This window comes from Bombina bombina, chromosome 4 (genome assembly GCF_027579735.1).
Source record: "Bombina bombina isolate aBomBom1 chromosome 4, aBomBom1.pri, whole genome shotgun sequence".
Classification (NCBI taxonomy): domain Eukaryota; kingdom Metazoa; phylum Chordata; class Amphibia; order Anura; family Bombinatoridae; genus Bombina; species Bombina bombina.
In genome coordinates this window covers 706474635-706489387 of record NC_069502.1, presented here as the reverse complement: position 1 = coordinate 706489387, position 14753 = coordinate 706474635, and the positions used below count along the sequence as shown (strand labels likewise).

At 39.2% G+C, this 14753-nt stretch overlaps 1 protein-coding gene across 1 annotated transcript in view; it reads right to left on the bottom strand.

Moving 5' to 3' along the window:
- Nucleotides 1-14753, bottom strand: part of AHI1 (Abelson helper integration site 1) — a 658331-nt gene that overhangs the window by 568623 nt on the left and 74955 nt on the right. The window contains exon 2 of the mRNA XM_053710899.1: nucleotides 8754-8829. Coding sequence (XP_053566874.1) covers nucleotides 8754-8763 — 10 coding nt within the window. The 5' untranslated portion in view covers nucleotides 8764-8829. The remainder of the gene's footprint in view (nucleotides 1-8753; nucleotides 8830-14753) is intronic.

Genomic DNA, 14753 nt, shown 5'->3' with positions numbered 1-14753 from the left:
GTGCCTAGGACAGACAGTCCTGAGAGATATCCTAAAAGGTTTCCGTTCCAATGTCTGAGCATGCCTAGCTGTGCTAAAATCATCCCCAGAAAACATACCCTGATACTTGGCATCAAGGAGCACTATTCTAGAATTACCTTCCACCCATGAGAGTGGAGAATCAATAACAGAGAATCTGTATGGGATCATGCTACAGAAAAGCTGTCGCCTGGACCAAGATATCGTGCAGGTAAGGAGCCACCGCAATATCTAGAGATCTGGCCATTGCCAGAAGAGCCCCTCAAACCTTCGTAAAGATTCAAGTGGCATAGGCTAGGCCTGAAAGGAAGGCTACAAATCAGAAGTGTTTGTCCAAAAAAGCAAACCTCAGGATTGGAAATGTTCCTTGTGGATATGTTGATGGTGGTCATGAACTGACCCTCCTGAACCAAAGGAAGATTGAACTGAAAAACTCTATTTTGAAGGATGGAACCTTGAGAATTTGGTTGTGACACTTAAGGTCTAAGAAGGGTAAAAAAAACACAATTTATGCTTACCTGATAAATTTATTTCTCTTGTGGTGTATCCAGTCCACGGATCATCCATTACTTGTGGGATATTCTCATTCCCAACAGGAAGTTGCAAGAGGACACCCACAGCAGAGCTGTTATATAGCTCCTCCCCTAACTGCCATATCCAGTCATTCGACCGAAAACACGCAGAGAAAGGAGAAACCATAGGGTGCAGTGGTGACTGTAGTTTAAATGAAAAAATTACCTGCCTTAAAATGACAGGGCGGGCCGTGGACTGGATACACCACAAGAGAAATAAATTTATCAGGTAAGCATAAATTGTGTTTTCTCTTGTAAGGTGTATCCAGTCCACGGATCATCCATTACTTGTGGGATACCAATACCAAAGCTAAAGTACACGGATGAAGGGAGAGTCAAGGCAGGCACTTAAACGGAAGGTACCACTGCCTGTAAAACCTTTCTCCCAAAAATAGCCTCCGAAGAAGCAAAAGTATCAAATTTGTAGAATTTTGAAAAAGTATGAAGCGAAGACCAAGTCGCCGCCTTCCAAATCTGTTCAACAGAAGCCTCATTTTTAAAGGCCCAAGTGGAAGCCACAGCTCTAGTAGAATGAGCTGTAATCCTTTCAGGAGGCTGCTGGCCAGCAGTCTCATAGGCTAAGCGGATTATGCTTCTTAGCCAAAAAGAAAGAAAGAGAGGTTGCCGAAGCCTTTTGACCTCTCCTCTGTCCAGAGTAGACAACAAACAAAGCAGATGTTTGACAAAAATCTTTAGTAGCTTGTAAGTAAAACTTTAAAGCAAGAACCACGTCCAGATTGTGTAATAGACGTTCCTTCTTTGAAGAAGGATTAGGACACAAGGATGGAACAACAATCTCTTGATTGATATTCTTGTTAGATACCACCTTAGGTAAAAACCCAGGTTTGGTACGCAGGACTACCTTATCCGTATGGAAGATCAGATAAGGAGAATCACATTGTAAAGCAGATAACTCGGAGACTCTACGAGCCGAGGAAATAGCTACCAAAAACAGAACTTTCCAAGATAAAAGTTTGATATCTATGGAATGAAGAGGTTCAAACGGAACTCCTTGAAGAACCTTAAGAACCAAATTTAAGCTCCATGGGGGAGCAACAGGTTTAAACACAGGCTTGATTCTAACCAAAGCCTGAAAAAATGCCTGAACGTCTGGAACATCTGCCAGACGCTTGTGCAAAAGGACAGAGCAGAAATCTGTCCTTTTAAGGAACTAGGTGACAATCCTTTTTCCAAACCATCTTGGAGAAAAGATAATATCCTGGGAATCCTAACCCTTGGATTCACACCAATAAAGATATGTACGCCATATTTTATGGTAAATTTTCCTGGTGACAGGCTTTCGTGCCTGTATTAAGGTATCAATGACTGACTCGGAGAAGCCACGCTTTGATAAAATCAAGCGTTCAATCTCCAGGCAGTCAGTCTCAGAGAAATTAGATTTGGATGGTTGAAAGGACCCTAAAGTAGAAGGTCCTGTCTCAGAGGCAGAGTCCATGGTGGAAAGGATGACATGTCCACCAGATCTGCATACCAGGTCCTGCGTGGCCACGCAGGCGCTATCAAAATCACTGATGCTCTCTCCTGCTTGACCTTGGCAATCAGTCGAGGGAGCAGAGGAAACGGTGGAAACACATAAGCCAGGTTGAAAGACCAGGGCGCTGCTAGAGCATCTATTAGCGTCGCCTTGGGATCCCTGGACCTGGATCCGTAACAAGGAAGCTTGGCGTTCTAGCGAGACGCCATGAGATCCAGTTCTGGTTTGCCCCAACGATGAATCAATTGTGCAAACACCTCTGGATGGAGTTCCCACTCTCCCGGATGAAAAGTCTGACGACTTAAAAAATCCGCCTCCCAGTTCTCTACACCTGGGATATGGATAGCTGATAGGTGGCAAGAGTGAGTCTCTGCCCAGCGAATTATCTTTGAGACTTCTAACATCGCTAGGGAACTTCTTGTTCCCCCTTGATGGTTGATGTAAGCCACAGTCGTGATGTTGTCCGACTGAAATCTGATGTACCTCAGAGTTGCTAACTGAGGCCAAGCCTGAAGAGCATTGAATATCGCTCTTCCAGAATATTTATTGGAAGGAGTGTCTTCACCACTCTCTCTTACTACCTCCATGCATGTTGAGAGTTGCAAGAGAATGACTGGATATGGCAGTTAGGGGAGGAGCTATATAACAGCTCTGCTGTGGGTGTCCTCTTGCAACTTCCTGTTGGGAATGAGAATATCCCACAAGTAATGGATGATCCGTGGACTGGATACACCTTACAAGAGAAAATCCCTCTTTCTTGGGAACAATGTAGATTGTAATAGAATCCTTGACAATGTTCCGCCCGAGGAACTGGGACAATCACTCCTAGAGAAGTGAAATCCTTGACACAGATTAAAAAAGCTTATTTCTTATCTGAAGCAGAAACAGCTATATAAAGGGCAAGATATCAATAATCCATCCTGAATCTTGTAACCAATACATGATAAAGAATTAACCAATAAATAAACATCACGCAGCAACAACTGGTTGCAAACTCGCAACCTCTGACTAGAGATGAAGCTTTGCTACTCACTAGGCAACACCAGCTGGCATAGATAAAACTTGATAAGTAGAGGGATTGAACTCTGGAAGAAAAAGTCTAGCCAGGTCACGGTCCGTATGCTGTGAGAATGAGAGTTTATTAAAAGGAAAATCACCTCCTATGAATGAATTAAAAAAAAATATTTAAATATGCATGAACATAAAATATGTCAAACATTAAAATGACTAAGGTCCCTTATAAAACATTAAATATAATCAGGAGCAGTACCAGTCCAAGCTGGAAATCTCCTCAGCATATGTAAAAGTGTAAAATTGTCTCCTCACACAAAGAAAATAAGTGCCCTAGATCCCTGCATCTTGAAACCAATTAAGAAAACTAGGAAAACTAGACAGAAAAGATGCTGCAAACACGTAAGAAGTCCAGCGAGCCTCGAAGCATACTTTCAAAGGATCTTTAATCCATAAAGGAAATAGCACAACATGTGTTAAATGCTGCACTGAACAAGAAGCAATCTGTCAAAATCTGATGCATTTCGGCTCTATTGCCTTAGTCGTAGATGCTTGAACAGTGCTCACAGAGATGTATATATAGCACTGTAAATGCCTTAATTGACAGAAGCTGTAAACACTTAAAGTATTACACACAACAATCACTATTAACTGTCTATACATGGTCAACTGGGAGTTAACTTTGCAACCTAGTGTCTATGCTTAAATTTTCATTATGTTACACTTAGTATTTATAATTCAAAAGAATATGTTATTTAGACATCAAATTGGGTTATATGACAGATATAGTACACAATGTTGGGGCAACTGCTGCAATGCTAGTATAAGGTACTTAAGTGTTGATAAGACAGTGTAAAATAAATGTATATACAATTTATTGTCAAGGGGAGACCCAATATATATTGTGATCCCTTGTGGTATTCAATTATGTTTTCAAAAGTTAATTATATCCCCTTCTATATTAAGTCCTAGGGGTCTTCTTGTCTAAGGAGAAATATCCAGAAGGCTTCTCTATAAAAGAGTTTAGCTATTCTGTCACCTCCCCCCTTGAACCACCACGTACCTGCTCAATTGCTTGCCACTGAAAAGTACCAACATTTTTATTGTGCACATAAATAAAATGACGTGCCAAGTCTGAGCATTCTGATCCCTGTTCAATATTGTTGAGGTGCTCCCTAATTGGTGAGCGTGCCTCCCTTGAGATGCACTCAACGTATTGTAGTTTACAGTGGGAGCATTCTGCTACATATACCACAAACTTGGTACAGCAATTAGTACACACTGTCAAATTAAAAACTTTCTGGGTGACACAAGATTGGAATATCCGAGTAGGTCTGGTGTGACTACAGGCTATGCATTTGGCAAAGTGACATTTGTAGTGTCCCTTGGTACTAAGCCAACTGCTGATTCTAGCTTCTTGCTTCTTAACTATGCTAGAATGTTGCCTAGTCGAGTGCGTCCACGTTTGAAGACAAAGTTACACCCCCTAGACACATAGTCTTTTAAACTATTTCCCAAATTTCATTAAATTGTGGACTATAGGAGGTGACAAATTTGGGTTTATCATCATCAAATTTTGAATGCTGTTGTGAGTTACGTCCCTGTAGTAAAGTCGACATATCCAACCAGCTAACTTCCAAAAATGCTCTATTGATTGTTTTTTCACAATAACCATGTTCAACTAGTTGAACTTTCAGAATGTCCCCCTCCCTGCGAAAGTGCAGCTCATCTGTACAATTACGCTTGATTCTGATGAACTGGCCTTTCGCAACCCCAAACCCTGTGTGTTTTGGGTGAGAGGACCTAGCATGCAAAATTGTGTTTGACGTTATGGGTTTTCTATATAAGGTCGTAAGGACTTTACTAGATGTTATATTACCTATTAAGGTTACATCCAAATAGGGAATTTGTCTAGTATCTAAAGTGGCAGTGAACTGAAGATTGATTCCATTATCATTGAGGTAGTTAATGAATTCCTTAAAGGGACACTGAACCCAAATTTTTTCTTTCTTATTCAGATAGACCATGCAATTTTAAGCAACTTTCTAATTTACTCCTATTATCAATTGTTCTTCGTTCACTTGCTATCTTTATTTGAAAAAAAAAAGGCATCTAAGCTTCTTTTTTTGTTCAGTACTCCGGACAGCACTTTTTTTTTGGTGGATGAATTTATCCACCAATCAGCAAGAATAACCCAGGTTATTCACCAAAAATGGGCCGGCATCTAATCTTACATTCTTGCATTTCAAATAAAGATACCAAGAGAATGAAGAAAATTTGATAATAGGAGTAAATTAGAAAGTTGCTTAAAATTGCATGCTCTATCTGAATCATGAAAGAAAAAATTTGGGTTTAGTGTCCCTTTAATGGTATCTTCTCCACCAGTTCAAACAAACCTAATATAGGCCCTGAAAGGGTTGTTGTCTCAAAAGACGCGGGACCGCTCCCACCAACCCATAAACAGGTTGGCGTAAGCAGGGGCAAACTTAGCCCCCATAGCGGTCCCGCATCTTTGGAGAAAGAAATCCTCCCCAAACCTAAAATAGTTATGGACTAGCAGGAATTATATTACTCTGAGTAGATAACTCTTTAACTTCTCATCATAATTATTGTACATATCAAGAGTACTTAATAGCCTCCATTCCAAATCTGTGAGGTATTGTGGAGTAGAGGCTAACTACATCCACTGTGAGCCATGAACAATCCCTGTCCCAGGTAATTTTCTCAAGGCTACAGAGGAGGTTTGGTTGTATCCTTCAGGTAAGATGGTAATTGGTAAACCATGGGCTGCAAAAGGGACTCCGCCCAGCCTAATAACGTCTCAAAAAGTGAACCGATTCCAGACACTATAGGTCTTCCTCTCACCTCCTCCAAGGATGTATGTACCTTGGGGAGGTGATGGCAGATTGGAATCACTGGGGAGGATACACAGAGATAGTCAAAAGTGTCCTGGTCTAGAATCCCCATATGCAGCCCATCGTCCAACAGATCCAAAAGTCTCAACCTAAAATCATTGGTAGGATCTCTATGGAGTCTGAGGTACACTTCTGGATCGTAAATTTGTCTCTCAGCTTCAGATACACAAGCCTCTTTATCAAGGACCACAATGCTCCCACCCTTAACTGTCTGCCTGATGACAATTTAATTTAGATTTTTCAGGCTATCAAGTGCTTGCTCTTGCTCAATGGTCAGATTACGGGGGGTTCTTTTGTGGTACCTGATAAGATTAACCAAGTCCTCTTCCAACCTGTGGTGAAAGGCCTCCAAAAATGGGCCTCTCTCCTTAGTTGGGTAAAAGATGGACTTGAAATCTTATGTGCTGTTTTCACAAAGACTGTTAATGAGGTACTGGACTCAGTAGACAAATCCTACAGTGCAAAATAGTCCCACCCTTCATTGAAAATATGATGACCCAGACAATGCTGAGAAAAATGCATCCCAAACAATAAATAAGCAATACATATATATTTATCAGAATACTATCCCTTAATCAAAGGCCAATGAAAATGGGAACAATTTCTGATATGATCCTCACCTGTAAACATAATATGCTTTGCATGTCAGATTAGAGATCCTTAATAAATAAAAAAAGATCAGCACAGAGATATGCCCCTCAGGGCAAAAAAATCAGAAACTGATGTTTAATAAAACAGGAATAACATCACAAATCCACATGATGGCGCCAACACCAAGGAAAAAAACTGTTGACAAGAAATTCTTAAAGGGACAGTCTAGTCAAAATCAAACTTTCATGATTCAGATAGGACATTGCATTTTAAACAACTTTCCAATTGACTTTTATAGTTAAGTTTGCTTTGTTCCCTTGGTGGTATTTTTGACAAGCTAAACCTAGGTAGGCTCAAACCGATTTCTAAACAGTTGAAAACCACCTCTTAGCTCAGAGCATTTTGAAAGTTTTTCACAATTAGACAGTACTAGTTCATGTGTGTCATATAGATAACATTGTGCTCACTCTGTGAAGTTATTTAGGAGCCTGCACTGATTGGCTAAACTGCATGTCTGTCAAAAGCACTGAGATAAGGGGGCAGTCTGCAAATGCTTAGATACAAGGTAATCACAGAGGTAAAACAAACATTAATATAACTGTGTTGGTTATGCAAAACTGGGGAATGGGTAATAAAGGGATTATCTATACTTTTAAACAATAAAAATTCTGCTGTAGACTGTCCCTTTAACAGAAAATCTTACACCGAGGAAATATAGTAAAAAATCATACAATATGATATTCAAAGTAGAAGGTAGAGACTAACCTCGGACCCAGTTCATACTAGTGACTAAGACATAAACAGGAATAAAAAAGTTCCCAACATGCAGAGGGATTAAAAATGCATTTTAATAAAACCTCACGGCAACACTAATGTTAACCCCACTGATACTGTAATGAATAAAAGTATCAGACAAATAGGGTGCTAAAGCAAGCCTCTTCTGAATAGTCCTATTCAGACTGCACTTCTATCAGAAGCCAGAAAACCAGGACGTTAACGCCATAACCTGAGACATCTTAAAAAATGTTATGCTGCGCAACAACCTAAATAGTCCTACAGACAAACGGATTAAAAACAGATATTCAGCTGATAAGGTCTTAGCAGAGCTTCTTGATATTCCCAGTAGAAACAGTATGAAACATGCTACTGGACCCTCAGACTACACATAAAAATGATATGCGAACAGTCCACAAAGATCCGGCTCCCTTCAATCTAAGTGGGGAACAGCATATCCCAATATCGCACCGGGGGTCATATACAGAGCTCCCCCATGGTGCCTGTACAGGGAAAGGAGGCCAAAAATACTACCGTGGAGGGAAACGCAACTGAGTGTGTACCGCTACGGGATAAAAAGAAAAGGCATATCCTTCAGATTGTACCCAATAAAGCAAGCGGTCACATTAAACATATATGCCAGGGATAATACACACATTGCATCCCCTGTGGCATTACTGGGTACCGAGCACCCGCTCGTTACCCAGACACTCGCTGTTCCTGCAGCTCTCACCCATTAGAATGAGAGCTGAAAATAAATTAGTTAATGGTGCGCAATGTGAGCACCAGCAGCTAACTAATCCTTTTGGGCATAGACCGCTGACAGTGACCTGAAAATACAAGAAAAACAGAGTAACCAACCCTGGATTTCTATATAGGGGTTAGCATAAATGTTGGAAGGTAAGCAAGGACTACCTTGCCATCTTCCAACTGCTAAAAGCCACCATTACTCTTACTAAAGAGATTTACATGGACACAGCATAACCCCAATCCTTGCTTGCAGGGAAAAGTACCCATTAAAGGATTAAATCTTTTTAGACACCATCTTCGCACATCCTCCCGATGGTAGAGGCAAATAATGACAGGGGATTATGGGTAAGGGAAGTGATACTTAACAGCTCTGCTGGGGTGCTCTTTGCCTCCTCCTGCTGGCCAGGAGTTGAATATCCCATTAGTAATTGGAATGAATTTGTGGACTCTTCATGCAATAGGAAAGAAAATATGTTTTGGTTCATTGAGAGGACTATGAATTGTTAAAACATGTTCAATTCATGTTCCCCCCCTCCCTCAAAGAGTGTCATTTGTTTAATACCCCAGTGAAATCAATTTATAAAATACACATTTAAAATATATAAATTTATATATAAAACTGCTTACTGTCAGGCATTTTTAATGAAGGATCCAACACGGATGTCAGCAAGGCATTTTTCTATAAAATGTACATGGCCACCACCTATCATAATGAAGAAAAAAAAAGTAGATGAGCATATAATTATATATTAAGAATATATATATATATATATATATATATATATATATATATATATATATATATATATATATATATATATATATATATATATATATGTATGAAAAACAACACTCTCACCAACAGCTCCACATCTGCCAGGGTGCTATTCCAGGATACAAATTGTAGAATGTAAATAAAACACTCTCTGGTCTTCAGTCAGCATTGATTACAAGTTTGGGGCAAAAGAACCCCTTCCTCTGACAAACAAACAGTGAACAAACTGAACTTTTAAAGGCCTGTTAGGCTCTCATTTGGCTGTTAAGGTGTTAAATGCTTTTAAATCTTTATTATGTATGGGGATATTTTGTAATATAGTGATTAATTTCTGATGCATATATAAAATGTCTCATTTCCCTTTAATACATAAAAGAGCTGTTTAATCACATAGAGTCACACTAAACAGGTAGTTAATTCTTTGGATTTCATCCTATCAAGTGCACACACACAAGTTAAACATCACATATGGAAAGTAATTAGCTCAATAATACTAAACATTAATCCTTCCTTAAAATAGAACAAGCTTAACCAGAAGTAACCTTAACAGTATTTTGCCCACAAGACAACCTGTCATGATCCGGTGTACATGCGCTCAGGACCCAGACCCTCGGGGCAGTGGTAGGGATTTGGAGACACCAACCCCTGACCCGGGGAAGAGTATCCTGGACGTGGATAGATGAAATTCTGTGATTCATAGTTGCTAGAAGTTATTGTAGAATAAATGGAGAGTGCAACATTTGTATACAATATATTCTGACTTCACTGTGACTTATAGTTAGTTAATAGGAGTAGCTGCAGGATTCAATGAGAGAAAAATATAGCAATGTGGAAGGTTCAGGCTTCAGAGTAAACTGGTAGAAGATTGACACTTAGATGCAAACTAAGGTTTGTTGCAGGTTCACAGTACATACTATTATATAAAGCTGTATGTCAGAGGTAAGCACAGCTGCACAGGTATTTAGACAAGCTGCAAGTTTAGGCATTAATTACTGTTTGTGCATTTATATGCAAACTAGGTTTGTTGCAGGTTCACAGTACATAATATTATATAGAGCTGTATGTCAGTAATTAGCAGAGCAGCACAGGTGAAAGTTAAGTTTAAGGCATCAATTACTGTTTGTACATATATTGGAGAATCACATGAAAGCTTTTAAATGAACATATAGATGCAGAGTTCTGAATATGTTAACATATTTGCAGCAGGATATTTCAGCAATGACAACTTGTAGCAGAGAAATAGTTATAAAGTTCTGAGTAAGATGCTGTTGTAATTAGAGAGTGATGATAACCAAAAGTATGCTTGATTTATAATAAAGTTCAGAGTTTGTTAAGAAGCAGTGTCCAGGAAACAGAAATGGAATTATTTGGATACTTGCGATTTGATGATTTTAAGCATTGGTAATAGAAAATGCTGTAGGTTGAAATAGTTGGTAAATTCATGCAGGAAATAGTCACAGACCTCTGTTGTTCAGGATCAAAACTTCAAAGTTAATGCACTGCACATTAGACCTGAGAAGGCTTAAAAAGAGGCTGAGGTAATCAGGTGCATGAATGATTAATCAGGCAGGCAAGCAAGCTGAATGTAAATACTGCCCAAATGCAGCAGTCAGGGAAGGAAGTCTTAAAGGGATAGTGACATTAGGCTGAGATATGTTACAGATCCCCCTCCTCAAAGGCGACCTCCGGGCGCCCAACACAATCCAAAAGGAGAGAGAACAAAAATGATATGGAGAACCGGTAGTAGGTGTATGGAGGTAGTGAGTCCAATCGGAAATCAAGAAAGGAGGGTTGGAGATCTCTTGAAAAAGTTGAATGACAAAGTAAAGGCCATGTAATTAAGGTATCAAAAGATCTTGACAATGATGAGAGCAAAACTTGAAGTCAACTTTTTTGTAGTCATCGTGAGAATGCATGAACGTAACATACAATGAGCTTCCTACCACAGAATCATCCTGAGGGTAGATAGGTGGATGTTCTTCATGATAGATGACCATGTACATAGCCAATGAAAAGGCAGCCAGTCCTAGAGATATGAATAGGCTTTCCTCAGCTTCAGAAATAGAGATGCAGCATTCTGGATTGATAACCAGATTAACCACCTTTGGGTCAGAGATTTGAGTATCCTCAGAATTAACCTCTTGGCTGAGGATTAGATATACTCCAAAAGAAAAAGCTATAGCCACTTCTAACGCAATAGCAGGGCTTTCTTCAAAGTAGGAGATAGGAGTGTAGAGTGCAAGATTTGTCCAGTTCTTGCCATCTTCTAATTCAATATGAAATGTCTCCTTACGGGATTCAGAATCAAAAGTGTCCTCACTAAGAACAGGTATATGAATGCCCACACCAGGGCAAGGTTCAGGAATACCCACATCTGGGCAAGGTTCAGGAATATCCTCAATAGGATCAAGTGTAGGAATGCCCTCACCAGGGCAAGGTTCAACTATAGAGAAAGAAAAAGAACCCACTTTATAGCCAGGAACCATACTCTCTTCTGAGCAGAGGGCAAGGCTTTCTTCAGGGTTCATAAACGAAGAATTAACAAGACCCACTTTAGAGCCAAGAACCATACTCGCTTCTGAGTAGAGGGCATGGCTATCTTCAGGATCAAGTGTTATTACACCCATTTCTGGGTTAAACAAAGGAAAACCCATACCAGGGTCAAAAACAGGAGAGTCCACCTTGATGTCAGGTTTAGTAGTATAATCATGGAAAACAGGAACAGGAATGGGCACTGGGTTATCTTCTTGAAGAACTTTTGTACAAGTTTCAGGGTCAAGAATGTCCACTTGCAAACTTGGTTCAAAGTTGTCCTCACAGGATTCAGTATCAGGAATTCCTGTACAGGAAACTGATGTAGTAGAACATGTAGGTTGATGCAAAGTATCTCCCAAGGGAAACAATTTCTTAGATGCAGTAACAGAAGAATTTTGAGAAGGTGAAGTGTACTGAAATATGCCACACTCAGGTAGATGCGGAGGAATTGTGACACAAGATTCTGACTGAGAAGTTATCTGGAGTTCAGCAGGCATGCTTATTTGAGTTTGAATATCAGAGCTAAATTCTCCAGGGATTATCTCTGGTAAACTGAAAGGTTGTATATCTGGAACAAAATTATCTTTTGCTTCTAGCACAGGGTTTACAGGCAATGAGGCATCATGAGAGGGATATGAGAAATCAATAGTTGGAAACAGTTTTTGTAGTTGTTGTAGAGTCTGAGAAGAGATACCATAAGATGCTTTAAGAACAGACAGATGGTGACTAGAGACAACATCCAGCTTAGTGTTGACAGTGTCATGAGGCAAGAGAGGGTCTGGCACAACAGAAACTGAAACAGGAGATTCAGGCTGAGTTTCCTCTTTGCACTTCTGATTTTATGTAGGCAGAAAGACTTTCTTCTTCTTCTTTTTCTTAGATAGCTTAGATAACTGATATTTCTTCCCAGTATGAGGCTTCTTAGGTTGCTGCCATTGTGGCTTGTAATAAGGTTGAGAACAGAAATACTCTTCATCACTGGATGCATAATTCTGATGTAATAAATCAGCATAGTAGTTGAGGTGACCTTTTCTCCAAACAGCAGTCTGTAAACCAGATGTCTTTTCTTCCGGCTCTGAATCTGTCCAATCTAACGAATCCATGGGAGTATCAGAAATAGGAAGATCAGTATTTCCATGAGAGGTTTCATGATGGGACCTGTCTGTTTCATAAATATAACAACCAAGCATCTCATTATAAACAATAGATTGAGGTTTTGTCTGAGTTTGTGGCAAATTACACTTGCGCTCATACCAGTCTAATGCCAGTTCAGCTGGATCCGTGAAGTCATCCTCCCTGTTGACATATTCAGACTCAGAATCAGTATCACCAGGATAGGAATCACCAACAGGAGGATTAGATGGTAATCCGGAACAGTAGTCCTGTCTCTTTAAATCTTTAAAGGTCTGATTTTTTTCTGCTGAATCTATGAATGCATCCTCTTTAGTTACATAGTCAGACTCAGAATCTATTTCCCCAACATGGTAATCACGAACATGAGGAACAGATGACATTTTAGAAAAGTGGTTCTGTCTCTTTAAATCTTTGAAAATCTGAATTTTTTCTGCTGAAGCTATGGTTAAATCCTCTTCGTTTTCATAGTCAGATTCAGGATCAGTTTCACCAAAATGGTAAACACGAAATTGAGGAAGAGATGACATTTTAGAAAAGTGGTTCTGTCTCTTTAAATCTTTAAAAATCTGAATCTTTTCTGCTGAAGCTATGGTTAAATCCTCTTCATTTTCATAGTCAGATTCAGGATCAGTTTCACCAAAATGGTAAGCACGAAATTGAGGAACAGATGACATTTTAGAAAAGTGGTTCTGTCTCTTTAAATCTTTAAAAATCTGAATTTTTTCTGCTGAAGCTATGGTTAAATCCTCTTCATTTTCATAGTCAGATTCAGGATCAGTTTCACCAAAATGGTAATCACGAACATGAGTAGAGGATTGTCTAGAATGTGAGTACTGTGTCTTTAAATTTTTAAAAGTTTGAAAATCTTCTGTTTTTCCTTTAGGGATTGCTTGGGTCTGAGTTATGTTGTAATTTTTTATTTTCCTTTGAGGGTCGGTGCATCCACTACCACTGCGAATCCCTTTTTTAGGCATTAACTTTCTGTCATGATCCGGTGTACATGCGCTCAGGACACAGACCCTCGGGGCAGTGGTAGGGATTTGGAGACACCGACCCCTGACCCGGGGAAGAGTATACTGGACGTGGATAGATGAAATTCTGTGATTCATAGTTGCTAGAAGTTATTGTAGAATAAATGGAGAGTGCAACATTTGTATACAATATATTCTGACTTCACTGTGACTTATAGTTAGTTAATAGGAGTAGCTGCAGGATTCAATGAGAGAAAAATATAGCAATGTGGAAGGTTCAGGCTTCAGAGTAAACTGGTAGAAGATTGACACTTAGATGCAAACTAAGGTTTGTTGCAGGTTCACAGTACATACTATTATATAAAGCTGTATGTCAGAGTTAAGCACAGCTGCACAGGTATTTAGACAAGTTGCAAGTTTAGGCATTAATTACTGTTTGTGCATTTATATGCAAACTAGGTTTGTTGCAGGTTCACAGTACATAATATTATATAGAGCTGTATGTCAGTAATTAGCAGAGCAGCACAGGTGAAAGTTAAGTTTAAGGCATCAATTACTGTTTGTACATATATTGGAGAATCACATGAAAGCTTTTAAATGAACATATAGATGCAGAGTTCTGAATATGTTAACATATTTGCAGCAGGATATTTCAGCAATGACAACTTGTAGCAGAGAAATAGTTATAATGTTCTGAGTAAGATGCTGTTGTAATTAGAGAGTGATGATAACCAAAAGTATGCTTGATTTATAATAAAGTTCAGAGTTTGTTAAGAAGCAGTGTCCAGGAAACAGAAATGGAATTATTTGGATACTTGCGATTTGATGATTTTAAGCATTGGTAATAGAAAATGCTGTAGGTTGAAATAGTTGGTAAATTCATGCAGGAAATAGTCATAGACCTCTGTTGTTCAGGATCACAACTTCAAAGTTAATGCACTGCACATTAGACCTGAGAAGGCTTAAAAAGAGGCTGAGGTAATCAGGTGCATGAATGATAAATCAGGCAGGCAAGCAAGCTGAATGTAAATACTGCCCAAATGCAGCAGTCAGGGAAGGAAGTCTTAAAGGGATAGTGACATTAGGCTGAGATATGTTACACAACCATATATTTTATCTTTAAGACAATCTAGAATAACCTTTAAGTGAATTATGAAATTTGAAGCAGATATATAAACTTAAATGCAAAAGACTATAGGCCAACCTGTTTCG